The sequence below is a fragment of the Mirounga angustirostris genome, unplaced genomic scaffold (assembly GCF_029215605.1).
Source record: "Mirounga angustirostris isolate CCGP_5_RB_7025 unplaced genomic scaffold, mMirAng1.0.hap1 SCAF_17, whole genome shotgun sequence".
Classification (NCBI taxonomy): domain Eukaryota; kingdom Metazoa; phylum Chordata; class Mammalia; order Carnivora; family Phocidae; genus Mirounga; species Mirounga angustirostris.
The window spans coordinates 54656362-54682878 of NW_026991725.1; the positions used below are offsets into that span (position 1 = coordinate 54656362).

At 40.2% G+C, this 26517-nt stretch overlaps 1 protein-coding gene across 18 annotated transcripts in view; it reads left to right on the top strand.

Moving 5' to 3' along the window:
- NCOR1 (nuclear receptor corepressor 1) overlaps positions 1-26517 on the top strand; it is a 158138-nt gene that overhangs the window by 67478 nt on the left and 64143 nt on the right. For 13 of the 18 annotated variants that reach the window (XM_064582686.1, XM_064582689.1, XM_064582688.1 and 10 more), the window contains 8 exons: positions 1394-1460; positions 4070-4242; positions 5387-5477; positions 7498-7676; positions 8205-8259; positions 8945-9046; positions 18424-18551; positions 23528-23745. In XM_064582686.1, the coding sequence (XP_064438756.1) occupies positions 1394-1460; positions 4070-4242; positions 5387-5477; positions 7498-7676; positions 8205-8259; positions 8945-9046; positions 18424-18551; positions 23528-23745 (1013 nt within the window). The remainder of the gene's footprint in view (positions 1-1393; positions 1461-4069; positions 4243-5386; positions 5478-7497; positions 7677-8204; positions 8260-8944; positions 9047-18423; positions 18552-23527; positions 23746-26517) is intronic. The other 5 variants (XM_064582692.1, XM_064582680.1, XM_045889785.3 and 2 more) reach the window with 1 other exon arrangement.

A 26517-nucleotide genomic window follows, 5' to 3' on the forward strand; every position in this document is an offset into this window, starting at 1 on the left:
TTTATAATAAAAGTCATATACTTAGAATTTTTCTGTGAGATGCTACTATGGTCTTGACAACCCTTAGAAGTAGGCTTAGACAAAACTCATAAAATATACCTTGTTCTGGAACTGTTTAGCTGTTTTAGCATTTTTAAAAAGGAGAATAGCAGATAAAATCTAGTTGGCTACTTTTAATGATTTTTTTCCCCCCCACAAAGCTTCAGTTATGTTTGTGTTCTGTCTTTTTCCCCTAATATTAGCGGGAGAGCAGCTCTGTCTGATTTATTTTATGCTGTCTACATTGCCCGACTGCAGTGCTTAGCACACTGTTCTGGGATGGCTTACTGACTGGCTGACTTCTTAAATCCTAGGAAACATTTTAAATGATATTTATTGATTATCATTTGCTTTTGAGTAACACGTAATTAAAATTAGAGCAAACTGAATATATGGTACCGCTTCCACTGTATGTCACCTTGTGAAGTAACCATTTACTCCGCTGCATGCATCCATATGAATCGTGTAGTAGCTCTTTTCTCATCACCGTCATTTGCTTTGTATGAAATAGCAAATCTACCTTTTGATAATTCTTTTCATGTCTTGGGTACTGTCCCACGTAGTCAGCTCCTGACTGCCCACAGAGCCGGTGTCCCTGTTAGTCCTGAGGGGCTGATAATCCAAAAAATTACTTCTACTTGCCTTGGCTTTGTATTTATATTTGCATAATCAGCTTGAAATCCTTTCTGGAAGTAGGTGGGGTATAAATATTTATATTTGAGCCTGCATGTCATTGTTTTTGAAGGTCACAATGCTTCAAATTTAAAAAGTGTAACTGTTTCATTAAGATGTAAGAGAAGTCTTCCTGTCTTGTCACATTGCCCTCTGTGACTTCTTAGTGTGGTTTGTGTCATTTCTGTGACGGAAGGAAACCTTCTGTGTAAAAGCACAAGTCCCCTCTCTCTGTGTTGGTGTACGTTCTCATAGAAAGGAGGTCAGCACCATACCTGAGGTAGGGAGGTAACTTTAAAAGCCTTTCCTTCTCTTCTACCTCCCCTCCTCCAAGAGTGCACAGAGATGTTTATATCACCAGAGTTCTTGAGAAGAATCAGTGACTGTGTAATTATAACTTGAAACTATTTGCCTTATATTTGGACGTAATACTTTAAAATGAACTATTTGTATAAAATCTTGCTGGAGAGTGGAAGGAATTTTAGTCAGTTCTAATTATTGCAAAAGTCTTATTTTGCAGGGTGAAAAAAATTAAGATTAACTTTGATTACATCAGATATTCCTAAGTGATCTTTGCTTGTTTTTCAGTGTCTCTGAAAAAAAAAAAAAAAAAAAAAAAAGTGAATGCATTATTAAATTGTGCTTTTTCTTAATGTCATACAACCATATTTTTCTCTTCTAGAAACCAGGTGATGAGGAAAAAACTCATTTTATTTTTTAAAAGAAGAAATCATGCAAGAAAACAAAGGGTGAGGTCCTATCCTTTAACTGAAATTTGTACAACTTTCCCATTCATGCTCATTTAGGCATTTACTTTCCCTTTATTAGTGAGAATGGCTTTTGATTATGTTTGAGAAAAGGCTGCCGATTTAGAAAGTAACTAACTATAGGGATGACTTAAATATAAATCCAATTCTAGCAGCGAATGACATTTAATATCATTATCAAAATAATTTCTTTGGTCATCTGTGTATAGCATTTTCATCTAGCCAAAATAAAGAAAATGGTGAGTAGTTAAAAAAGAATATGAAAGAGAAATAGGATGATCAACATTTAGTCTCTCAAACCCTCAGACCAATGTGGGTAAGTTACAGTCATGCTGAGTAGACATTACTGCTCTTTCTTTATTAGGAACCGGGTCAGCTAAAGTTCAGCTTTTTGAAATTCACATTCTTTTTCATATTTATTATATGACTTGCATCCAGAAGTTTTGTGGTTCTAATGTTCATGGAAATGAAACTACAGAAAATATAATGCCCGTATACTTCTTTTCACGATATGTTCAGACTAAATTTAGACAGACTGTTGATTCATTTAAAGTCAGTTGCTTACCAGATAAATGATGTTCTTTAATTCACATAAAAAATGAGCCGTGTACCTTATATTTAATGACATGACAGTTAAATGAATTTTAAAGCTCAAGAGTCAGTGGCTTTTACTTGATACATAACTTCCAATGTAATTTGCCAGTCTGGGTCCTTCAGATACTATCTTTAAATTAATGTTTTTTGTTTTTGTTTTTGCCAAAAACATACAAATATTAAATAAGAAACTACTAAAGCATTTTTTTTTCCTATCCAGTAATTTTGTTGTAATTGTGGTCATTTAATGTCTGGTGATGCAAACATAGAAGCATAGACTTTGTTTTCATGCTTCACAGAGTCTTTAGTTATAACATTTATGTGTTCACTGATTTAATAAATATTTATTGGCTGTTTACTCTGTCCATGTATTATTCTACAAAGGTGAGCAAGATAGCCATATGGTTTTAACCCTTGAAGCATACAATGTAATTGGGGGCAGATGAGTCACAGGCAGTTAGAGTATCGTAATCACACTGTGGAAAGGGACATACAGATACATACAGTCATCTGTGGGAGCATACAGGAGGGACAGCTAATGCCCCATGGATGAATCATAAAGGGAAGTTTGCAGGACAACGAGAAACTCTGGAAGTCTGCGCAGGCATAGGGAGCCGCTGAAATGAAGGTCTGGGAGGTGGAGGGAGGGTGGCAGGTTGCTGGGAGCGCAGCAGAAATGAGGCTGCTGAGGCAAGAGGGCCGGGTCCGCCTACAGGACTTTGGGTTCGATCCTGAGGGCATCTTTTAAGTGTTTGAACTGAGAAGTGAAACGTTCAGGTTTGTATTTTAAGAATGTGCTTCTGGCTCCACCATTAAGAAGGCCTGGGAGACAGTTCGGAGGCTCTTACTTTGATGTAGGTAAGGGATGATGTTGGCCTGGACTGAGGAGCTAGCTAGAGATGGAGAAAGTGAAGGACACAGAAGACACCTGGGAGTTGAAAAGAATGGGAAGTGTCTGGGGGTGGCACAGATCGTGAGGAGGATAATATTCTCCTCTCTGTTGCCACTTTCTTGAAGGGACCAATGTTAATGGTTTTTCGTGGGTCCTTCTACACCTTTTTCTATCCTTGTGTTGTTGACACGTTCACAGTTCTATGCTCATAATGGAGGCTTCTTGCCTCTCTGTTTAAAAATGAGATCATACATTACTCATTTCTCTAAAAGGATTGATTCTTGGTTCCGTGTAGTTCACTGCATTTCTTTTTATCATAAAGTACAACCAATTTCTGCCTTTTCCAGACTGTCAAAAATGTTTATTAGATAGCATTATTTATAATAACAAAAACCTTCAAGTAATCAAAGCCTCCAGGAGTAGAGGAACGGTTAAAGCATGAGTGTTTTCTCTGACAGATTGTTAGGAAAACACCAAAATGTCAGTATATTTGCCATTGGGTGATTGGGATTTTGAACTATTCACATGTTTCTATTACTAATTTTCCTTTTTTTTTTTTTTTTTTTTTAATATTTATTTGACAGAGATAGAGAGAGAGTACAAGCAGGCAGAGAGGCGGGCAGAGGGAGAGGGAGAAGCAGGCTCTCCGCTGAGCAGGGAGCCTGATGCGGGGCTCGATCCCAGCACCCTGGGATCATGACATGGGCCGAAGGCAACCGCTTAACCGACTGAGCCACCCAGGCGCCCCTCCATTTTTTTTTTTTTTTTTTTTTTTTGACAATGAAGACATATATTTTTATCAGGAAAATAGTAAAAGTAGCTGGTCAGCTACTAGTGCTAGCTCATTAATTAATTAATCTATGTTAGTCTTAATGTTAACTAAAAAAACTAGCCAAAATATGCTTTATATGCTGATCTTTGTAGGAAACAGAGCTCTTTTCTCTCTCTCATCTTTCAGATCAAGAACAGCTTTTCATTCACAGTTGAGTCCTAGGCCAAATGTACTGCTGACTAGCCTTAAGAAGTAACATTTACTTTAAAGTATTAGGTTTGTCAGAATGGTAGAGTTTAGTTTAATTATTAATTTGCTGCGGGTATTTAATAGGAACAAAAAATCTGCCAACGTTATGATCAGCTCATGGAGGCATGGGAGAAAAAAGTGGACAGAATAGAAAATAACCCCCGGAGGAAAGCTAAAGAAAGCAAAACAAGGGAATACTATGAAAAGCAGTTTCCAGAAATTCGAAAACAAAGAGAACAACAAGAAAGATTTCAGCGGTAAGTCGTTTGATGTTTAATGGCTGTGCTTGTCTCCTGGCTAATGGCTATGCTCTTTTCTCTCTGACAGAGTCCCACTCCTGCTCTCTCACGGTGTTAGTGTTACCTGAATCTGATCTTAAGAAAGTTCATAAAGAACCTTTCATTTTGAATATAAAACTTCATTATCAGCTAGCAAAGATTATGTCTTGGTGAATTTAATATTAATTTTTTATACTTAACGCTGTTCAATCTAAGTTTAAATGAGTATTTTGAAATTAATTATTCTGTTCTTGAAAATACCTATTCCTTTAGAAATGACAGTTAAAAAGAATAGACTTGACTATTTCTTAGTTCTTCATTACCTGCCAACATGACTAAACAGTATTAAACAGATGGCTAATTAAGAAGTTCTTTGATATTGGTAGTTTCTGATTTGGTTTTACTTTAGGGAGCAAGTATTTTGTAAAAGTAAAAGCTTTAGATTTCTTCTCCACTATCTCTTATAAGATTATATGTAAGCTTTAATTCTTTAATCACGATTAAGTCTTTATGAGGGAGATGGTTGTTGTTTTTTTCCCCTCTGTAAAAAATATTTAATGTATTTTTCTAAGTCAGCTGTCCTCTACTCTGGAAGGGAAAGACTGCTATTTGAAATGGAAATGTCTCCAATACCTGTGGTTTTCCAGAAGTTTCCCATAAGTTGTTCTACCGTTTGAACTTGGACATGTAACCTTTAAATTTTAATCTCAACATTTTATTTTTATTTTTTAAAAAAGATTTTATTTATTTATTTGACAGAGAGCGAGACAGCGAGAGCAGGAACACAAGCAGGGGGAGTGGGAGAGGGAGAAGCAGCTTCCCGCCGAGCTGGGAGCCCGATGTGGGTTTGATCCCAGGACCCTGGGATCATGACCTGAGCTGAAGGCAGATGCTTAACAACTGAGCCACCCAGGAGCCCTTAATCTCAATGTTTTAATCATTCTTCTATAGAATTCTAATCTTCGGGCATATTACTTAAAAGTAGTGGCTCAATAGCGTTTGTTTTCTGACTTCTAGTTGGTTAAGAAAGTCCCATTCAGAGGAGTAATGTATATAAAAGTAACTTAATTGGTGTCTTCTTTATAAATGGCCTTTAACTATATTTATAATTTCTTATATTTAGAGTTGGGCAGAGGGGAGCTGGTCTTTCAGCCACCATTGCTAGGAGCGAGCATGAGATTTCTGAAATTATTGATGGACTCTCTGAGCAGGAGGTAAGGAAATTAATTGACTTAGTTTTTTTTTTTTTTTTTTTAAGATTTTATTTATTTGACAGAGAGAGACACAGCGAGAAGAGGGAACACAAGCAGGGGGAGTGGGAGAGGGAGAAGCAGGGAGCCCGATGCGGGGCTCGATCCCAGGACCCTGGGATCATGACATCAGCTGAAGGCAGACGCTTAACGACTGAGCCATCCAGGCACCCCTTGACTTAGTTTTTTAATTCATTTATTATTTAGGCATTTTAGCCTCATACCCCAGGAACTAAGGGCTTATTTGTACATAAATGAGGGAACATTTATAGAGTTTGGACTGTTCCAAAGACTGGCCAACCACTGAAGGTTTTACACCACGCAATCCCATGATCAGATTGGCATCTTACACGGATGGCTTTGGCAGCAGGGAGGCCTAAAAGAGATGTGAGGAGGCTGTTAACATGAAAACAAGAGCCTGAATCAGAGATGTGTAGGAGCAGACTGACCGGAGAGATTTCATCTGAGGTGGACCTGAAGTGCTAGTGGGTACCCCAAAGTGTGCTTTCTAGCCCCAGCCTGGGAGACAGAGATGATATGGCATCAGTAAATCCATGCTGAATAAAAATAAATTCCAGTCCCTAACATGAGTCTTCTGAGTTGTGTTCAAACTATCTCTAAAGGTTGGTCCAAAAGCCACCTCCTATTTAGTTCTGGTTTTGATTTTATATACTTGTTTTTTAAAAACCTCATCTCTGAAAAAATAAAAAATAAAAACCTCATCTCTGGTGTCAACTATACTTCAATTAAAAAAAAAAACAAAACACAACACAACACCAGAAAATCTCATCTCTGAATTCTGAAGGTCTTGCTTATTTGAATGTGGTGGTCTCCTTAAGTAATGATCAAAGAAATTACTAAATTGCTATATATTTTAAAACTTCTCTGAGAAACAAACTGAGGGTTCTAGAGGGGAAGGGGGTGGGGGGATGGGTTAGCCTGGTGATGGGTACTAAAGAGGGCACGTTCTGCATGGAGCACTGGGTGTTATGCGCAAACAATGAATCATGGAACACTACATCAAAAACTAATGATGTAATGTATGGTGAGTAACATAACATAATAAAAAAAAAAACAAACTTGTGTTCATAATCCCTGCAGTGATGACTAAATCTATGTTAATTTTTTTTGCTTGCTTTTTGACTGATTCCATTAGGGCACATCTGTAAGCATCCAAAACTAGGACCAGTTGAGGTGACTCAAGCTCATGTGTCTTCCCCAAATCATGCTTTGGTGTTCAGATTGACTGAGACTACCCCATAAAATTTGACACTTTGTAAGGACTTGACTGTAAGGCAGTATCCACTTCTATGAGTAGGAAAAAACCTAGCTTTGTGTTGAGGTCAATACCTGTAGTTTTGGTGAGTTTTTTCATAGAAATTTGTGCTCATGAACTTACTAAATTGAACTTCGGGAAAAACCGACTGTATAGATGTAACGAAGTTTTAGTTGAAATTTTACGGATAATAGTCTTCAATTTTCAGTGGAAAGATTGCATAAGATTAGCAAGAAGTATTTCACACGTGAGTTTAATTTAAAATCACTGTCCTTAAGATTTGGGTGCCTGTTTTTTCCCCCTATTCATTGGTCTCCAAAATGACATTAAGATTTATTCTCTAAAATGATGTTAAGACTTTTAAAAATGAGACTGTATTAATATAATTAAATGTTTCATAAGATTATTACTTCAGTGAACTTGGCATTTCTTTGTGTCCTTTAGGTCTAAAATGTTACTATCTGAAGTATCTATTTCTTTTAAGTAAAGAACTCTTCTCGAATTGTAGGAGTGGGATATAAAAACATAATGTGTATACCCTCTGCCTACGATTCATTTAATGAATATTTATTAGATATATGAGTAATTACCACATGCTACTGACACATGAAACTACGCATGTGGTTCTTCCGGCGTATATTAGGGTAGCTGGTCTATGGCCCTCTTTAAATTTTATTCTTTGTAAATGATGTTTACTTTCTTTTGCAGAATAATGAGAAACAAATGCGGCAGCTCTCTGTGATCCCGCCTATGATGTTTGATGCAGAACAGAGACGGGTCAAGTTCATCAACATGAACGGGCTCATGGAGGACCCTATGAAGGTTTATAAAGATAGGCAGTTTATGAATGTTTGGACTGACCACGAGAAGGAGATCTTTAAGGACAAGTAATTTAAACTTTAAATTATTTTCTCATAGAAGCTTACATAAATTCGTGAAAAGTATTTGGCATTCACTTGTAAATTGAACCGTTTCCCCAAAACCTTGGCCCCTTTTTGGCATTTGGATGGATACTGTGGAAAGTAGAGAATATAGATTTGCTATGACCTTCCCATAAGCTTATAGATAGGAGGATCGGTCACAGATGAGAACTGGGGTTATGGAGTCATGTTAAGCGTGGTACCCAAACTTGGGTGGTGTCTCATTCACTTGGGGGTGCATTTTAAAAGTACAGGTTTCTGTGCTCTACCATAGGCCAGTCCCATCAGTTCCTGGTGGATGGTGCCCAGGAATCTATGCCCTTAAAAGACTCCAGCGATTCTGTGGTTGTTTCTCAGGTTGGCAGTTAGGGGTCACCGGGAAGTAGTCTGTACTAATAGTTCTGTTCCCGAGGTACCCCCCTCCCCCTTTTAAGTCATTAAAATGTTTGTGTGTATGTGTGTATGTGTTTGTTTGTTTTCCCTTTTTTTACTCAGGTTTATCCAGCATCCAAAAAACTTTGGACTAATTGCATCCTACTTGGAAAGGAAGGTAAGAAATGGTTTGCATTGAGAATGTTTATAGGTTTGTGATGTTCGTTACTTTGAAGTTTTTGTGCTCTAATACACAGAGGTAGTTAAATAGAACTGATTTTTATAGAGGGCTTGATACAGGAAAGATTCTTAGGTGACTAATGTAGTGATATTTATAATTACGTAACAGATCATAAGCACAGAACACAGTCTAATTTTCATGATTAACAAAAAACGACTTGATACTGTATTTCCCTAAAAACACATAGATTACAATGCTTTTTGAACCTTACTGAATTTCTGATTAAAATATCAGAGTCCTGATTTTCCCTCATTTTTTTTTTACACAATGGATTGGATGTAGTGTTTTTAAGCAACATATTTAAAAAAGAGACATTTTGAATATTTACATATATGCAACAAGAAAGAGAATTTAGTTACTGCTTAATAAGGAAGTGCTTGGATGTTTCTGATAGTTCCTGGTATCTTTTACGTAACTTGGATTAAGATCACTATAATTGTCCATTAAAATAGTCGATATAATGTATATATTTTTACAGCCTAGATATCCCTTAAAATGCTAGCTGTGTGTTGCTCTTCAATTTATACCTTGAGAATACCAGAGATTTCCCTTGAAAGTGTTGCTTGATTTTTAAAAAATGTTATTTCTTTGGCTTCTAAAAAATAATTTTTTTTCCTTATAGAGTGTTCCTGATTGTGTTTTATATTACTACTTAACCAAGAAAAATGAGAATTATAAAGCCCTAGTAAGAAGGAATTATGGAAAACGCAGAGGAAGAAACCAGGTATGTTTCATTACTGTGTTTCAGGGTGGAGATATGGAGAAAAAAAATGGTATAACCAGGGCCTTGTATTTAATCATGTGTATTTTAGGAATTGACATTTCATTAAATAATGAGGATGTTATGAACATGTTATTATTTCAAAACTAATATATATTTAATGTGTAACATCATCTGTTGTGAATGTACTGTAAGTTTATGGTATGATAAAATCAATGAGAAAAGTTCTGTACTTCCATGTTATCTAAATTGTGCCTGTCAGCATTAACAGTGATAACGTACAGAATGGGACCCATGACACCTCATTTCATTCACTGTCTTAACAGTCCTTTTGTCTGAGGAGGGGGCAGGTAGAACACGTAAGAAATATAGAGAAATGTAGTGTGGTAATGAGCATAGAGGCTGATTTACCCAAATACTGGGGCCTGATTTTGTTTCAGAGTAACTTCATTTCTGGAGTTTAGTTTTTACTCAGTAAAAGCACTTGATCTTAAAAGACAGTTTTTAATACAGTGCAGCGTACGTTTTCACAGTTGCAATTCAGTACATTAACAACTGTTTTCCCCCCAATAACCGATCAGCAGCTGTCACAGCTCACGGGTGCTTTACCAGTGTGGTTGCGGGGTCGATGTGAGCGCCGTTGCTGTCCACGCCCAGATTCATCCTGGGATTTGGAATCGCGTGCGTGAACTTGCACAGCTGCTCACTGCCCACCAGCCTTCCTAGATCTCTCCTCAGTTCCCCGCACAGCCACCCTGCTCACCAGATACACGCTGACCCAGGCTTCATTATGGGTAGCTGTGACCTGTTTGTGTTTCCGGGGTCATTGTTTCCTACAGAATACTACTGCCTCACGGGATGTGATTCCGTATTCTTCAGAAATGGTGTTTCTTGGTCAAAGTACGGGCAGTGTTTCACGAGCCAACTGCGTGAAATGCTGCTAGAGGTGGAGAAAGCTGAGGTGCCCTGGGCGTGCATTTTCAGGGGATTGTGAGGGGGCCAGAAATAAGATCGCAGTGAGTGGAAGGTGGATGTGGAAGGTGCGCGAGGGGCGGGAGTACAGATGTGCCCTTGTCCGTAAGGTGTGCTTACCAAGGGGAACAGAGAGGTGGGCGGAGCGCCGACGAGGATCCGGAGGGAGGAAGAGAGCGCGCTTGTACGGTGATGGGGCTGCTCCTGTAGACACAGAGCGAGGGATGCTTGTGGAGCTCCAGGAAGAGTTCCTGCCTGATGGGGAGCAAATCAGATGTTGTCAGTGAGGCGGCAAACACTGCTCCATCGGGTGCCTGGGTGGCTCAGTCGGTTAAGCGACTGCCTTCGGCTCAGGTCGTGATCCTCGAGTCCCAGGATCGAGTCCCGCATCGGGCTCCCTGCTCGGCAGCGAGTCTGCTTCTCCCTCTGACCCTCCTCCCTCTCATGCTCTCTGTCTCTCATTCTCTCTGTCTCAAATAAATAAATAAAATCTTAAAAAACAAACAAACAAACAAAAAACAAAAAAACTGTTCCATCAAAGGTGCCAGGTCTTCCCATGGAGAAGGTGGAATCAAGCTCTTCTAGCTAGAGATGCTAGAGCCTGTCTGCGTTTTCAACAAGTTTCAGCTACAGATTTTTAACAATAGCTTTGTTCCTTATTAAACTAGTATTTATAACTTTAATGGAACTTAATTTTTAGAAATTACATGTTTTATATTTATAAATTGTTTAAAATTTTCAGTTCCCGATAATGTAAGGGAATAATTTGCTATTTGTCATATCTTACATTTGCAGGATTAGCAGTCTGTTGCTTGTGATAATAGAGGAGAAAGCTCTAGCAGGAAATTCTGTGTGACAGGGAATGTCTCTGTTACTCTGAAACATTGGTTTTCTGTCCTAAAGTTATCTGGTACACCATCTCACTGTCCTGTGTGGCACACTCGTTCTTGTTAAGTTCCATCCATATTAGAGTTTTCTTCTGCACATTCTTGTTCTACGTGCTCACACCTCTAGCATGTCCCAGAGTGCATTTAACAGAACTGAGATTGTCCATATGTGCTCTCACCTTGACCTGAACCTTCGTATGTTTGCCCCCAAGTTGGCTCAGGTTGGGGTTGGTCAGCCTTTCCATCAGTCTAGTCCTTCCCACAGTAGCTTTTAAGTTATTACCTTGAAGATTTTTTTCTCTAGTTGTATATTTCTCTGATTGTTTCACTGGGAATTTGGGAGAGGAGGGGATTGAATGATGGAAATACAGCACCATCTCAGACCGGAAGAATCTTATCTCTGTTTCTTAATTGCTTGTGTACTTCATTCTGTTTGTGTCAAAATAGGTGGACGGGTTTTTCTGAAATTAGGTGGTGTCGGTTTAAGGGCTCATTTATATAGAACTGAATGACATTAGAACTGATACCAAACCAGAGGAGGAGCCATTGGACTTTTGAGCAGAATACTATCAGATTTTAGTTGTGACAGGATCATTCTGCCTGCTCTGTTGAGACTAGATTGTAAGGGAGACCAGTTAGGAGGTTACGTTAATCCTCCCAGTGGCTTGGACTAGACTCTAGTGGGGGAGGTGCAGAAAACCTGTCCATTTCTGGATGTATTTTTGAAGGTAAGGTAAACAGGTTTTGCTGATGGATTGATTGTGGGGGATTCAAGGACAGTTATCAAAGATAACCCAAGTTTTGGCTAATGGGATTGCCATTTACTGTGTAGGCATGACTGAGGGGGTGGCAGATTGAGGGGGGGAAGTTGGGACATGCTGAATTTCAGGTACATATGTTCAAGTGGAGATATAAAGGGGGCAGTTAGATGTAGAAGTCTGGAGTTTAGGAAACAGATCTGGGTCGGGTATGTAGAATTTGCTGTATAGAAAAAAGTTTAGAAAGTTTTTTTTTTTTTTTTTTTTTTTAAGAACTAGTTACAAGTAAAGAATTTCTAAATTGGTGTGTCTTGATTTTACCCTGGTAGATAATAGAGATCCAACTAATTTGAAAATCACTTTATTGCTCTATTATCCAATCAAGTTTGAATCAGTAGGAATTACCTTAGGTAATTCCAAAGCAATCAGGGGAAATTTATTTCAAGACGCTGTAGAGTTCTGCTGAAGTTTTTTTTTTTTTTTTTTTTAAAGATTTTATTTATTTGACAGAGACACAGTTAGAGAAGGAACACAAGGAGGGGCAGAGGGAGAAGCGGGCTTCCTGCTGAGCAGGGAGCCCGATGCGGGGCTCGATCCCAGGACCCTGGGATCATGACCTGAGCCGAAGGCAGACGCTCAACGTCTGAGCCACCCAGGCGCCCCTGAAGTTTTTTTTTAAAGATTTTATTTATTTATTTGAGAGAGAGAGAATGAGAGAGAGAGAACACCTGAGAGGGGAGGGGATAGGGTCAGAGGACGAAGCAGACTCCCTGCCGAGCAGGAAGCCCGATGCGGGACTCGATCCAGGGACTCCAGGATCATGACCTGAGCCGAAGGCAGTCGCTCAACCAACTGAGCCACCCAGGCACCCAGAGTTCTGCTGAAGTTTATGCCTGATCCTTTCCGTTTTTATTTGATTGCTTCACCCATCCTCCCCTCCCGACCTCTTACCCATAGGAAGTCATTGTTATTTCAGCACATGAATGTATAGTGTGTGCTGTTTGTGGAGAGAGATTCCAAGCTTGTGAGGTTTGATTTTTAACCTGCTATTGCTATAGGGAACCTTGCATATTATTTCCTCTGAAAAGGAGTTTAACCTTAGAATCATAGAGAAATGAGACAGATAATCATATTTTTGTTAGACTTGTGTTCAAAGATTACTGTTGGCAAAAGTAACTCAAAATTCTGTTGGATACTGTTGAAACCATTTCATTGTTCAACTTACTAGCATCCCATGACAAGAGTGAGTGTGGTTCTTTGTAAGTTTTAGTTGAAGCAATGAATATGTATTGAAGATCAGAAGCCAAAAGCCACTCCTCAGTGTTACTATATGGGATCTAGAATTATATGTAACATGCCAAGTAATTTGATTCTATGTGTAACATTTTTGTTAGAGGTAAATTCTTACCTTCCAGCATAAACTCCCATCTAATAAGTCTGTCACTATGCAGCTAGAAATAATGTGGACTGTGGTACTTGCTAGTGACCTACAATAAAGCAAGTCATTGTTTAGAAGCCACATTCTTCATTTCCAAATACTTGATTACCTTTCACAAGGATTTGTACTCTTCCTTCATTCTGACAACATCTTCCTCTTTAAATATGTCAGCATGTTTTTTATTCCCCAGAGGTATTGAGAAAGCATATACTTATGTAAATGTAGTAATGTTTGAAGTTGGGAAAGTTTCTGACTGAATTGTTAGATAATAGACTGTTTTAGGCATGTTTAGAAAGTTGGTTATAACAGAAAGAGCTTTAGACCCAAAAATGCTCTGCCTCTTTCTATCCATGTAAGCCCAGATGTGTCCCTTCACTTGCTGAGCCTTGGTTTCCACATCTGTGAGCATGGAAGCAGTAATATTACCTTGCAGGGTTAACGTGAGAACTGGTTGTGTGTGTGAGGTCCCTGGAGTGTCGTATCTGGGACAAAGGGCGCGCCCAATAAATAGTAGAACTATTGCCTTTGTCACCTTCACAATGATGTGTTGTGATTGACAGTTTTCACTCTTCGGGAAACTAGTCTCAGATTCAGTTGGTTTAAAGGTTAGTTCTTAAATATATTTTGATAGGATATTTTCTGTTTACTGCCTGAGATATTTAAAAAACTCAATGGCTAGGGGCACATGGGTGGCTTAGCCAGTTAAGTGTCTGCTTTCAGTTCAGGTCATGATCCCGGGGTCCTGGGATCGAGCCCTGCATCGGGCTTCCTGCTCCATGGGGAGCCTGCTTCTCCCTCTGCCTCTGCTGCCCCCCCCCCCCCGCTTGTGTTCTATCTCTGTCTCTCTCTCTCTGTCAAATAAATAAATAAAACCTTTAAAAACAAACAACTAAATGGCTAAAGTAGGACCTCATTCTTTTTGTCTCTTGTTTTTATTATTTTTTTATTTTTAAAGATTTTATTTATTTATTTGAGAGAGAGAGAGTGAGAGAGAACATGAGAGGGGAGAGGGTCAGAGGGAGAAGCAGACTCCCCACCGAGCGGGGAGCCCGATGTGGGACTCGATCCTGGGACTCCAGGATCAGGACCTGAGCTGAAGGCAGTTGCTTAACCAACTGAGCCACCCAGGCGCCCTCTTGTATGTTTTTAGTTCATTAGATGCTTGCTCTTAAATTTAGTCATTTTATTTCTTGGCAATTTCATCATCTACCGAGTGGGAATTCAGTTATCTGTTTTCTAAAGACTCGAGCATGTTAACAAATACATATAGAATATATATAAGTGTTAGATATTCAGTCAGATATAGTAGAAATAAATCTCAGCATAAACTGTCTTTGGATCTTGCTATAGAGGACTGTTGAAATTTCCTTGTTCTTCATTTATCGTTACAAAATACATAAAATGGGGTGCCTGGGTGGTTCAATTGGTTGGGCATCAGCCTTCAGCTGGGGTCGTGATCCCAGGGTCCTGGGATGGAGTCCCACATTGGGCTCCCTGCTTAGCCGGAGCCTGCTTCTCCCTCTGCCGCTCCCCCTGCTTGTGCTCTCTCTGTCAAATAAATAAATAAGAATCTTAAAAAAAAAAAAAGAAAGAAATACATAAAACATTTCATTTTTCTCATTTGGATTTTTATTTTGTTTTCTAATGTAGTCTCACATTTATAGTGCATAGTTTGTTGTTCGGCAGACATGTTTTATGTTATGAGATCCTCCCTAACAGAATGAAACTTTTTTTTTTTGAAGATTTTATTTATTTATTTGACAGAGGAGAGACACAGTGAGAGAGGGAACACAAGCAGGAGGAGTGGGAGAGGGAGAAGCAGGCTTCCCGCCGAGCAGGGAGCCCGATGTGGGGCTCGATCCCAGGACCCTGGGACCATGACCTGAGCCGAAGGCAGATGCTTAACAACTGAGCCACCCAGGTGCCCCAGAATGAAACTTTTTTTAATTGACTAAGAAGTACTAGGCTTAAGGAGGGAGAAACCTGGACAGGAAGCTGTTGGGGTGCATCTATTAGGGGATCTTTGGATGACTTTCCTTTTGAAACTGTGGACTTCTACTCCAGCCAACGTACTGCAGGGTGTCAGGGCTGTAACTTATAACCTCCATCCCAGACCGTGGGGATTGGCACTTCCCTTTACAGATTTGCCTGAAACACAGGCAGTTGCGATCACTTCTTGGGAACATCGGAGGTTATTCCTTACGCTCTTTTTTTTTTTTTTTTAAAGATTTTATTTATTTGACAGAGAGAGACACAGCGAGAAAGGGACACAAGCAGGGGGAGTGGGAGAGAGAGAAGCAGGCTTCCCGGGGAGCAGGGAGCCCGATGTGGGGCTCATCCCAGGACCCCGGGATCATGACCTGAGCCGAAGGCAGACGCTTGACGACTGAGCCACCCAGGCGCCCTCCTTACGCTCTTTACTGCCCGTGGCAGGCGTTGCAATGGCTCTCCATGCACATCACCCGAAGGTGGATGCTGGTTGCACACTCTGGCCTGGCCCTGGCTCTCCCTCCCCACCCACTGCTGCCTGGTCAGTGTGGATCCTACTTTGAGGGGGGTGGAGGGCGTGCTCTGCAGCTGTCACACACTTGTAGAGACTGTCTAGCAACCCTGCCAGTTTCTTGGGATCGTGTCCACACCTTCTGCAGAGTTGGGGGCTGTACTTCAAAAGACATCCTGCCCTCATCTTCCCATTGCCTGATTGAAGCAGGTGTTACCTTGCCTCTCAGTCCCTGGCACTAGGGAAGGGGGAGAAAAGTCAGCTGTTGGCTGGATGTCAGACAGCTGGGAATGTGTGGGATTGCTTAGTTTCTTCAGAACACTGGTTGGCATTAGAAGAGAAAAGTGTCAGGGAAACGAGTTATATGTGTCATCCAAGTCCAAGAGAACAGTGAAACTCTTAACTTCTCTTCTGCCAAGTTGATACCTCCCTGTCATTTCTTAGGGCTATAAACCATTTTTGGGTTTTCCAGCCTACTTGCTAGGCAAAGGGCATAAGAGTTTATCGTTAGTGTGCCATCTTGCTTATTCAGATGACTAATGGATGCTACATTTTTGGCAAGAGGGTGGTTTGAGGATATTAGCATTTGAAACCAGTCTTGTGACCAGTGTGGTGTCCTAGGGAGTCCGTCAAAGGTGAGTAAAACATTCTCAGTTGTAAAGCAGACCGAGTCACGGTTGGGAAGTGTACATTTGAAAGTCTTCCTGATTTTTAAGTTTGTCTAGTAATAATAAATACTCAAAGGAAACTGGCAATTACCAGGGTGAGAAATTGGGGAAGCCAGATAAAGCAAGTGAGGGAACCATGTTACTGAAATGATTTAGTGAGGGGTCAGAGTGGAAGAGTAGATACAGCTCTTCCTGATGGACTGTGAAATTTCGTAGAATAAAGGGACCAAGGATCATGATGGCGACAAATAGCAGGATCAACAACAATGAAAATGTTGGATAGGTGGGGCATGAGTGGTTGTTGTCCAGGAGATTTTCTGATTTCAGGATCTTGGAGGCGGAGCATTGCCTGCCAGTGACTTCACCTTTGGGGAGTTTAATGAGCATGACCTCAGAGTATTCCAACTGTAGGATATTATGTTGACAGAAAAGGCACTGATACATATTTTAGAGTTGGAAGAATAATGGCAGGGCATGATGAGCCATGTGATAAGATCATTTATTTGTTCTTAGGAGTATCTGAGAAGTCAATCCGTAACACCAGAAGAGGGAAAAAAAAAAAAGGCATCATAGGTAGATTTTGTGAAATTTGAAAAAAGGAAGTATTTTTAAAAATACTGCAGTTCAGCAATATTCAGCACTTGGGAGCAAGAAGGATACAGATTTCTTTTTTATTTCCTTGTGGATTTGAAGAAGGCATAATATAGGACCTCTTGGAGAGGCCAGTAAGGTCTTTGTTATCTTAGGAAAAAAGCCAGATTTAGCGAGTAGGTGAAGACTTTGAGATGGTATTAAGAATTAAGGGAACTTTTATGTCAAGTTAATGAGTGCTTCATGTTGTCTGGTGACAGAACAGGTAAGAGGACAGGCAGTAAGTAGGAGACAAGATTGACATTGGCCTGGATCAGAGATTGAGGTGGGAGGACAAAACTTTTCAGATAAGCAGAATAAAGGAACTTGGTTCTGGCTGTATCCGGTACATGCAGAGGCTTCTAAGGTCCGGATGTCTCCTAGGAACTTGGGATACTTAGATGATTAAGACTGGGTCCTTGTCCTTGAGGAGATTGTAACGCAGGGAGCCAGACAGACCTGATAATCAGGTACGCGCCACCCCGTGGTAAGTGCCGCAAGCAGATATGGCCCGCGCAGGTGGCAAGGTAGGGAGACAGAACCAGGAGCTTCTCTGTGGAAATCAAGAAATGCCTCACAGGATGTAGCCTTTTGAACTGAATTTCAGAGGATATGTAGGAGTTTACTAGGCAAGGAGGGATAGATAGGGTGTTCCAGGCAAAGACATGAAATGCTGGGTATTTTTAGGTGAGTCCAGAGCAGCAACCAGTGTAGGAAGGGTGGGGGTTTGGAAGAGGCACACATGAGACGGGGCTGTGTCCTGTAATGCCGAGTGGCAGTTCTACCTACTTAGGTTAGGTGGTCTTGATTTCTGCATTAAATAAAAATAATATTAACACAAATTTAATTTCACTTTTCTTTTAGAATCACAATTTTAGCAAAGATAAAAGGGTCTATAATTGTGTTCTCTTCTTGTCTTTGTTCGTATTTTTAATTATAGAGTTGTAATTATAGCTTAGAAATATTTGAGTGTTTTACTTCTTTTTACTCTATTATTTCCTTACTATTTTTCCAGATTACTTTAGTCTTGATGATGACCATAGTTGTCTACTATTCCTTTAAGTGAATGTTCCCGCAGAAGAGTAAAAGCATAAAAGTGTTTCTTGTAGTATCCGTCCATAGTGATGAAAAAGTTGGAAGCATATTAGGTATCTAATACTAGGGGTAAATTATATATTATCAAATTTTAAGGTAGAATTGAAGTGCTTGAGTGACAGATTAGACGTGGGAGTTACAGAAACAGAACCAACTCCGATTTCAGATTTCTAAGTGGAATCTTAACACTTTGACCTCTCTGATGGGTCCAGACCCTAGGAGCATTCCACGTGCACCTTTAAGCAACACCTATGGAATTTATTAAAGAGTATTAGACTAATTTTTAATACGTTACCCCTAATTACATTGTAAGTGATCAATAAGGTAATTGTGTATTAATTTTTTTGCAAAGGTGTTTATTGTAATTTGTCATCACAGTTTGAGGAGCTGTTTCTTTTAATGTTGAATTTGACAAATGATGGTTCATTCTAGCAGCAAATTGCCCGACCCTCACAAGAAGAAAAAGTAGAAGAAAAAGAAGAAGATAAAGCAGAAAAAACAGAAAAAAAAGAAGAGGAAAAGAAAGATGAAGAAGAAAAAGATGAAAAGGAGGACTCTAAGTGAGTTGAATGATTAGATATTCATCTTAATCATGAACCTATTGACTGTCTTGAAGGTATAAAATTTTAGATAAAAGAATGAATGGGATGTGTGCTTTGATCATCTCATGTGCTTTGACATAATTAAAGAACAGGATATTCTGGTAAATACAACTTTTGGCTTAATGGACTTGTTTGCCAGACATGAGATGTTACTTTTCAGAAGGGATGAGCTATAATAATATACACTCATCACTTGAGATATATTGAATATTAACTTAATTTTTGACTTGGAAGGTACCTCAGGATCTTTTTTTTTTTTTTTTTAAGATTTTATTTATTTGACAGAGACAGTGAGAGAGGGAACACAAGCAGGGGGAGTGGGAGAGGGAGAAGCAGGCTTCCTGCTGATCAGGGAGCCCGATGTGGATTGGCTGTTACATGACCCTGGGATCACGACCTGAGCTGAAGGCAGCCACTTAATGACTGAGCCACCTAGGCGCCCCAGGATCTTTTTTTTTTGCACTTTTGATACTTTACACTCATGTAAAAATGCTGATAAATGGTTTTCTATAATACATTATATTACAGTTTCATGGGTTTTATTTATTGTATAAAGTGGGGTTCCTGGTTTGTTTGTGGTTCTGTTGTTGTTTGCCTGGTTATAAAAGTAATTCTTGTTCACTATAGAAAATGAGGAAAAGGGAGCCAAATATTAACAAAATCAGCCTGTGATTCTGCTGCTCAGAGACAGCTCTTGTTGATGCCTTAATGCACATATTGTGGTGGGGTGGTGGGGGGTGCTTAGCAGCTCACTTGGTGGTTTTTCCACCAGGGATTGGCTCTCTTGAGGCATTATTTACAAAGAATAAAATTCACCAATTTAGGTGTGTATTGAATATATGTTGACAAATATATGCCCTGGTGTAACTCTTGCCCCAGTTGTGACATGGAGTGTTTCCATCACTCCAGAAAGTTCCATATGCTCCTTTGCCGTAGGTTTTCCCACACTCCCCTGCCATCCCCAGCCTCTGGCGACTACTCATCTGTTTTGCCTTTTCTAGAATTTCATATACATGGATTTATGCAGTATATAGTCTTCTTTTTTTTTTTCTTATATTTATTTTTTTTTATTCTTATGTTAATCCCCATACATTACATCATTAGTTCTAGATGAAGTGTTCCATGATTCATTGTTTGTGCATAACACCCAGTGCTCCATGCAGAATGTGCCCTCCTCAATACCCACCACCAGACTAACCCATCCTCCCACCCCCCTCCCCTCTAGAACCCTCAGTTTGTTTTTCAGAGTCCATCGTCTCTCATGGTTCGTCCACCCCTCCGATTTCCCCCGCTTCATTCTTCCCCTCCCACTACCTTCTTCTTCTTCTTTTTTTTTTCTTAACATGTATTGCATTATTTGTTTCAGAGGTACAGATCTGAGATTCAACAGTCTTGCACAATTCACAGCGCTTACCAGAGCACATACCCTCCCCAGTGTCTATCACCCAGTCACCCCATCCCTCCCACCCCACCCCCCACTCCAACAACACTCAGTTTGTTTCCTGCGATTAAGAATTCCTCATATCAGTGAGGTCATATGATACATGTCTTTCTCTGTTTGACTTATTTCACTCAACATAATACCCTCCAGTTCCATCCACATCGTTGCAAATGGCAAGATCTCATTCCTTTTGATGGCTGCATAATATTCCATTGTATATATATACCACATCTTCTTTATCCATTCATCTGTCGATGGACATCTTGGCTCTTTCCACAGTTTGGCTATTGTGGACATTGCTGCTATAAACATCGGGGTGCACGTACCCCTTCGGATCCCTACTTTTGTATCTTTGGGGTAAATACCCAGTAGTGCAATTGCTGAATCATATGGTAGCTCTATTTTCAACTTTTGCAGTATATAGTCTTCTGTGCATGGCTTCTTTTACTTAGCATAATGACCTTGAGATCCATGCTGGTTGTTGCACGTATCAGTAGTTTGTTCTTTTTAATATTTATTGTGTTATTTCTGTAATCCCTTAGAAATACTGAAGGTTTATCAGGATTTGTGGCAACTACAGCCTGAATCACTTGGTATGGTTGTTAAAGAGTTGGATCCTCATGCCATTGCCATTCTAATGTTGTACTTGAGGAAGTAACTATTAAAAACAATTTTTTTTTTTTTTAAGTTTGGGTAAAACATTTATACTCCCATGTGGTCAGTGGTTCTGCTCTTATGAAACTGCCATATCTTGGTTTTTTCTTTTTTCCTAAAATCTCTCTTAACAAGCATTCATTTATTAGTGTTGTGAGCTAGCTCTTATGGAGGATGCAAAAGTACATAAGATATGTACTATTGGTGGTTTATGATCTAGTAGAGGAAAGCTGGGCAAGATGCAAGTACTATTTATGAAAAAGAAGAAAGCCTGGGAGAAATGAGCAGAACCAGTAAAGGATGTTGGGAGACTGAAAAGAGGTTCAGGGTTACTTCTGTCTGGATAGTTTAGAGGACTTTATGCAGGAGCTAGTGGTTAATGTGGAAAGAACAGAGGGATTCACGCGAAGAGATGTGCTGCTATGAGAAATGGCAACATTATAATGGTTTTATTAGACTGGAACAGAGGGTGGCTGAAGAAGAAAAGTGGAGGGTGGATTGGGGTTAAGTTAAGTAAAACCTTAATAAAGCTAAACAGTCTCTGTGTTGTGAGTTGTAGGTAGCGGTTTCAATGGATGGAATGGTTTGTTTCCTCTTTAAATTGTTTTAAAGATTTATTTATGTTTTTGGGGAGTGTGCATGCACAAGCATGTATGAGTAGGGGGAGGGGCAGAAGGAGAGGGAGGGAATCTCAAGGAGACCCTGCTGAGCATGGAGCCTAATGTCGGGCTTGATCTCAGAACCCTGAGATCATGACCTGAGTTGAAATCAAGAGTCAGAAGCTTAACTGATAGAGCCACCCAGGTGCCCCTGGATGGAATGGTTTCTTACCAAAGCTATTCTACTAGAATACTGACCCACGAGCAGCAGAGAATGGATGGATTGGAGATGCAAGTCAGGGAGGCTGTTACAGAAGAGTGGTTTGGGGTACCGAAGCCCTGACCAAGGACAGTGGTAGTAGAAATCGAGATGGTGGAATTAGTGGGAGGACTGTTACCGAGATGAAATAACCAAACCTTGGCGTGAGATCGCATATAGGAGGTAAAGGAAAAGGGGAAAAGCTAAAGATGATGCCAGATCCGTAAACGTGAATGAATATGATCATGGCGGAACTGTTAATGGTGCGTGATGTGAACTGTTCCATGGAGGGAAGCAAGAGGCAGAGCACTGACAAGCATGGTTTTGGACATGTTGACTTAGTATTGATGGGAAATCCAGGTGTATTGATAGGGATTTCCAGCAGGTATTTGGGAAGACAAGTCTGGATCTTAGAAGATTTTGGAGATGGGAGGTGTGAGTCTAAAGATACAGACTGGGAGTCATCCCGTTGGAATGGATGCGAATGGGGTAACCTCACAGAGCTTTAAGGCTAGGGTGAGCCTTGGGAAATGCAATGTGAAAGGGTGAGAGGAAGAAGGCAGTCCCCAGAGGGAGAGCCAGAATAGCAGTAGGGCTATCAGGAAAGCATGAAATCCTAAAAGTTGAGAAGGATGTAAAAAGAATTGTCCTTAGGATCAGTTGCAGCAGGAAGATCCGTGCAACAAGAATTGAGAAAAGGTCATCTGAACTTGCAGTTTTTGAGTCATTGGTGACTTTTTTTCCCCCATTGGTGACTTTTTTCCCCCCATTGGTGACTTTTGACAAAACGTCTTTAAGATGAGACTGTAGTGGTAGCCATACTGCTAAGGGAATAAAGAACTGGAGAAAGAGGCCTGCATGGTAACTTCAAGGGCAGTTCAGGACCGAAGGGGGAAAATTCTTGAAGAATTTTTTTATTGGGGTAAGCTTGGTAAGCTACAACAGATCTTTGCTTGAAGTACATAAAATTTGAAAAAAATCAACACCTCCCATTAAGCAAGAGCAGTTGAGTCTTTGAGTATTGCCACCTATCCATTCATTTGCAGAAATGTACATTAGGGGCCTTGTTTTTAAATCTAACAATCCTGGGAGATGTGTAGTACAGAGAATAGGCTTCTAGTGTTACATGCAGTACTGTAGCTGCTAATAGTAATGACCCTTTATTTATTGATCAAGTTTTTCCTAAGTGGCTGAGGTAGGTTTAGTCTTAACAACAGCAAACTACATATGATGCTTACTATGTTCCAGGCACAGTTCTGAGCATTTTATATAGATTAACTCTTTTAATCATTGCAACAGCTCTATGAAACATACTATTATTATTCTCACTTATAGATGAGAAAAACAGAGGCCGTGGAGGGGAGGTCCCAGGTCACATGGCTAGTAAATCACACAGCTCTGGTACCAACCTGGGCAGCCTGGCTCTAGACCGTTCTCCGTTATAACCTCTGGGCCACACCGGCCTGTTTGCACGTAATTAATATTGGAGATGGTTGAGAATACTGAGCCTGGTTTAATGAAGCAGTATTGTAGATGATTACTACGGAAAGGGTGTCTGTTTTAGCCTCTTCATTTCACAGAGGAGAAAACTTAGCTTGGAGCCAAGGCAAGAAATCCCAGACTCCCGCCTTTTGGTGTACCCCGCTGCCTCTGGATTGCAGGTCTGGCGGCTTTTCTGCTGCCATCCTTTACTTCCTCATAGGGTGTTCTCATGCGTAATGAGGTGATTTGAAACGTGTTTGAATTTTTTTGAGTCCATTAAGGAATAAAACAGACCTTTGTGAAATATCTTAATTTGAGCCAGTCAAAACCCTTCAAAATTGGGGCATGACAGCATTTTTCATAAATTTCGTTTTCAGTAACTGAGAGACTGGGTAGTCTTATTTAATTTCTATTAAAAAAAAAAATTCCAAGCCTCAACCTTCTTAGATGCACGCATACTTCCAAATCACACAAACTTTTCGTCTGCTTCTGTTTCCAGAGAAAATGCCAAGGAAAAGGACAAGACGGAAGGTACAGCAGAAGAAACGGAGGAGAGAGAGCAGGCCACACCCCGGGGACGAAAGACCGCCAACAGTCAGGGCCGCAGAAAGGGCCGCATCACCCGGTCCATGACCAATGAAGCGGCGGCGGCCAGCGCTGCGGCCGCCGCGGCCACTGAGGAGCCCCCGCCGCCTCTGCCACCCCCACCAGAACCCAGTGAGTGTGCAAGATGGGAGCGAACAGGCCAGGATTTTGTGCGGGGTTCTCTTGCAGTGCCAGGGTAGAGCAGGAGGGTCCTCCGATATCAACGGCCTACAAATAATCTGGAAGGCTGCCCTTTACTTTTTTTTTTGTTGTTGAGGTTTTATTGTAATCACCCGGTGCTCATCATGAGAAGTACACGCCTTAATCCCCATCACCCTTTTCACTCATATCTACACCTCCCCTTCCCCCCTGCCCTGCAGCTCCCCTCTGGTGAGCTAGTTTGTTCTCTATAGTTCAGAGTCTGTTTCTTGGTTTATTTCTCTCTCCCTTCCCCACCTCCCCTTTGCTTATTTGCTTTGTTTCTGAAATTCCATATATGAGTGAGATCATATGGTATTTATCTTTCTCTGACTTACTGCACTCAGTATTATGCTCTCTAGCTCCATCCATGTCATTGCAAATGGCAAGATTTCCTTTCTTTTTAGTGGCAGAATAATATTCCATGGTGTGTGTATGTGTATGTGTGTGTATCCACACACCACATCTTCTTTATCCATTCATCAGTTAATAAACAGTTGGGCTGCTTCTATATCTTGGCTATTGTAAGTAATGCTCCTATAAACATAGGGATGCGTGTATCACTTTGAATTAGTGTTTTTGTATTCTTTGGGTAAGTACCCAATAGTGTGATTGCTGGATCATATGGCAATTTTTGTTTTTTGGGTTTTTTTTTTAAGATTTTATTTATTCATTTGGGAGAGAGAGAGAGAGACAGAGCACAAGCAGGGAGAGAGGCAGAGGGAGAGGGAGAAGCAGACTCCCAGCTGAGCTGGGAGACCAACATGGGGCTCAGTCCCAGGACCCAGAGATCATGACCTGAGCTGAAGGCAGACGCCCAACCATCTGAGCCACCCAGGCGCCCCGGGTGGAAGTTGTATTTTTAATTTTGAGGAACCTCCAGACTGTTTTCCACAGTGGCTGCACCAGTTTGCATACCCACCAACAGTACAAGAGGGCTCCTTTTTCTCCACATCCTTGCTATCACCTGTTGTTTTTTGTGCTGTTGATTTTAGCCATTCTGATAGGTGTGAGGTGATATTTCATTGTGGTTTTGATTTGCATTTCCCTGATGATGAGTGATGCTGAGCATCTTTTCTTGGGTCTTTTGGCCATCTGGATGTCTTTGGAGAAATGTCCGTTCGCATCTTCTGCCCATTTTTTAATTGGGTTATTTGTTCTGTGGGTGTTGAATTTTATAAGTTCTTTATATATTTTGGATACTAACCCTTTATCAGATACATTATTTGGAAATATCTTCTCCCATTTTGTAGGTTGCCTTTTAGTTTTGTTGTTTCCTTTGCTGTGCAGAAGCTTTTTATTTTATTTTATTTTTTTATTTTTAAATTTTATTTAATTTTTTTTTAGAGAGGGAGGGGTAGGGAAAGAGACGGAATCCCAACCAGGCTCCACACCCAGCACAGAACCTGACGTGGGGCTCTGTCTCACGACCCTGAGATTATGACTGAGCCAAAGTCAAGAGCCGGACGCTTAACTGACTGAGCCACACAGGCCTCCCAGAAGCTTTTTATTTTGATGTAGTCCCAATAGTTGATTTTTGCTTTTGTTTCCCTTGCTTCAGGGGACCTATCTAGAAAAAAGTTGCTACAGCCAGCGTCAGAGAAATTACTGCCTGTGTTCTTTTCTAGGATTTTTATGGTTTCAGGTCTCACATTTAGGTCTTTAATCCATTTTGAATTTATTTTTGTGTATGGTATAAGAAAGTGGCCAAGTTTCATTCTTTTGTATGTTGCTGTCTGGTTTTCCCAGCACCATTTGTTGAAGAGATTTTCTCCCATTAGGTATTCTTCCCTGCTTTATCAAAAGATTAGTTGATGGTATGATTGTGGGTTTGTTTCTGGGTTTTCTCTTCTGTTCCATTGATCTGTGTGTCTGTATTTGTGCCAGTACCATACTGTCTTGATGACGACAGCTTTGTAATATGACTTGAAGTCCAGAATTGTGATGCCTCCAGCTTTGCTTTGCTTTTTCAAGATTGCTTTGGTGATTCGGGGTCTTTTGTGGCTCCATACAAATTTTAGGACTATTTGTTCTAGTTCTATGAAAACTGCTGTTGGCATTTTGACAGGGATTGCATTAAATGTGTAGATTGCTCTAGGTAGCATTGACATCTTCACAATATTTGTTCTCCCAATCCACTAGCATGGAATGTCTTTCCATTTCTTTGTGTTGTCTTGAATTTCTTTTATCGGTGTTTTATAGTTTTCAGAGTACAGGCATTTCACCTCTTTGGGTAGGTTTATTCCTGGGTATCTTATTATTTTGGGTGCAATTGTAAATGGGATTGTATTCTTATTTTCTCTTTCTGCTGCTTCATTATTCATGTGTAGAAATGCAACAGATTTTCTTACATTGATTTTGTATCCTGTGACTTTACTGAATTTGTTTATCAGTTCTAGCAGTCTTTTAGGTTTTCTGTATGTAGTAACATGTCATCTGCAAGTAGTGAAAGTTTTACTTCTTCGTGGCCTTTACGTTTTTTAAACTTTAATATCAATGTCTTTTGAAAAAGATCTGCCCCAATCTTGCTATCTTAATATAGCTGTTTTTCTTTTTACTTAGTTGTAATCTTAGTGTGCATGCTTTTTCTGATGTTTTAACTTGACATATTATAAATATTATGTAGTCTAAGTGATTTCATTTTTGCTTTTCGATGGCTGTGAAGTGTTGGCATCATGTTCCCTGAGGCCCGATTTCTTGAACCAT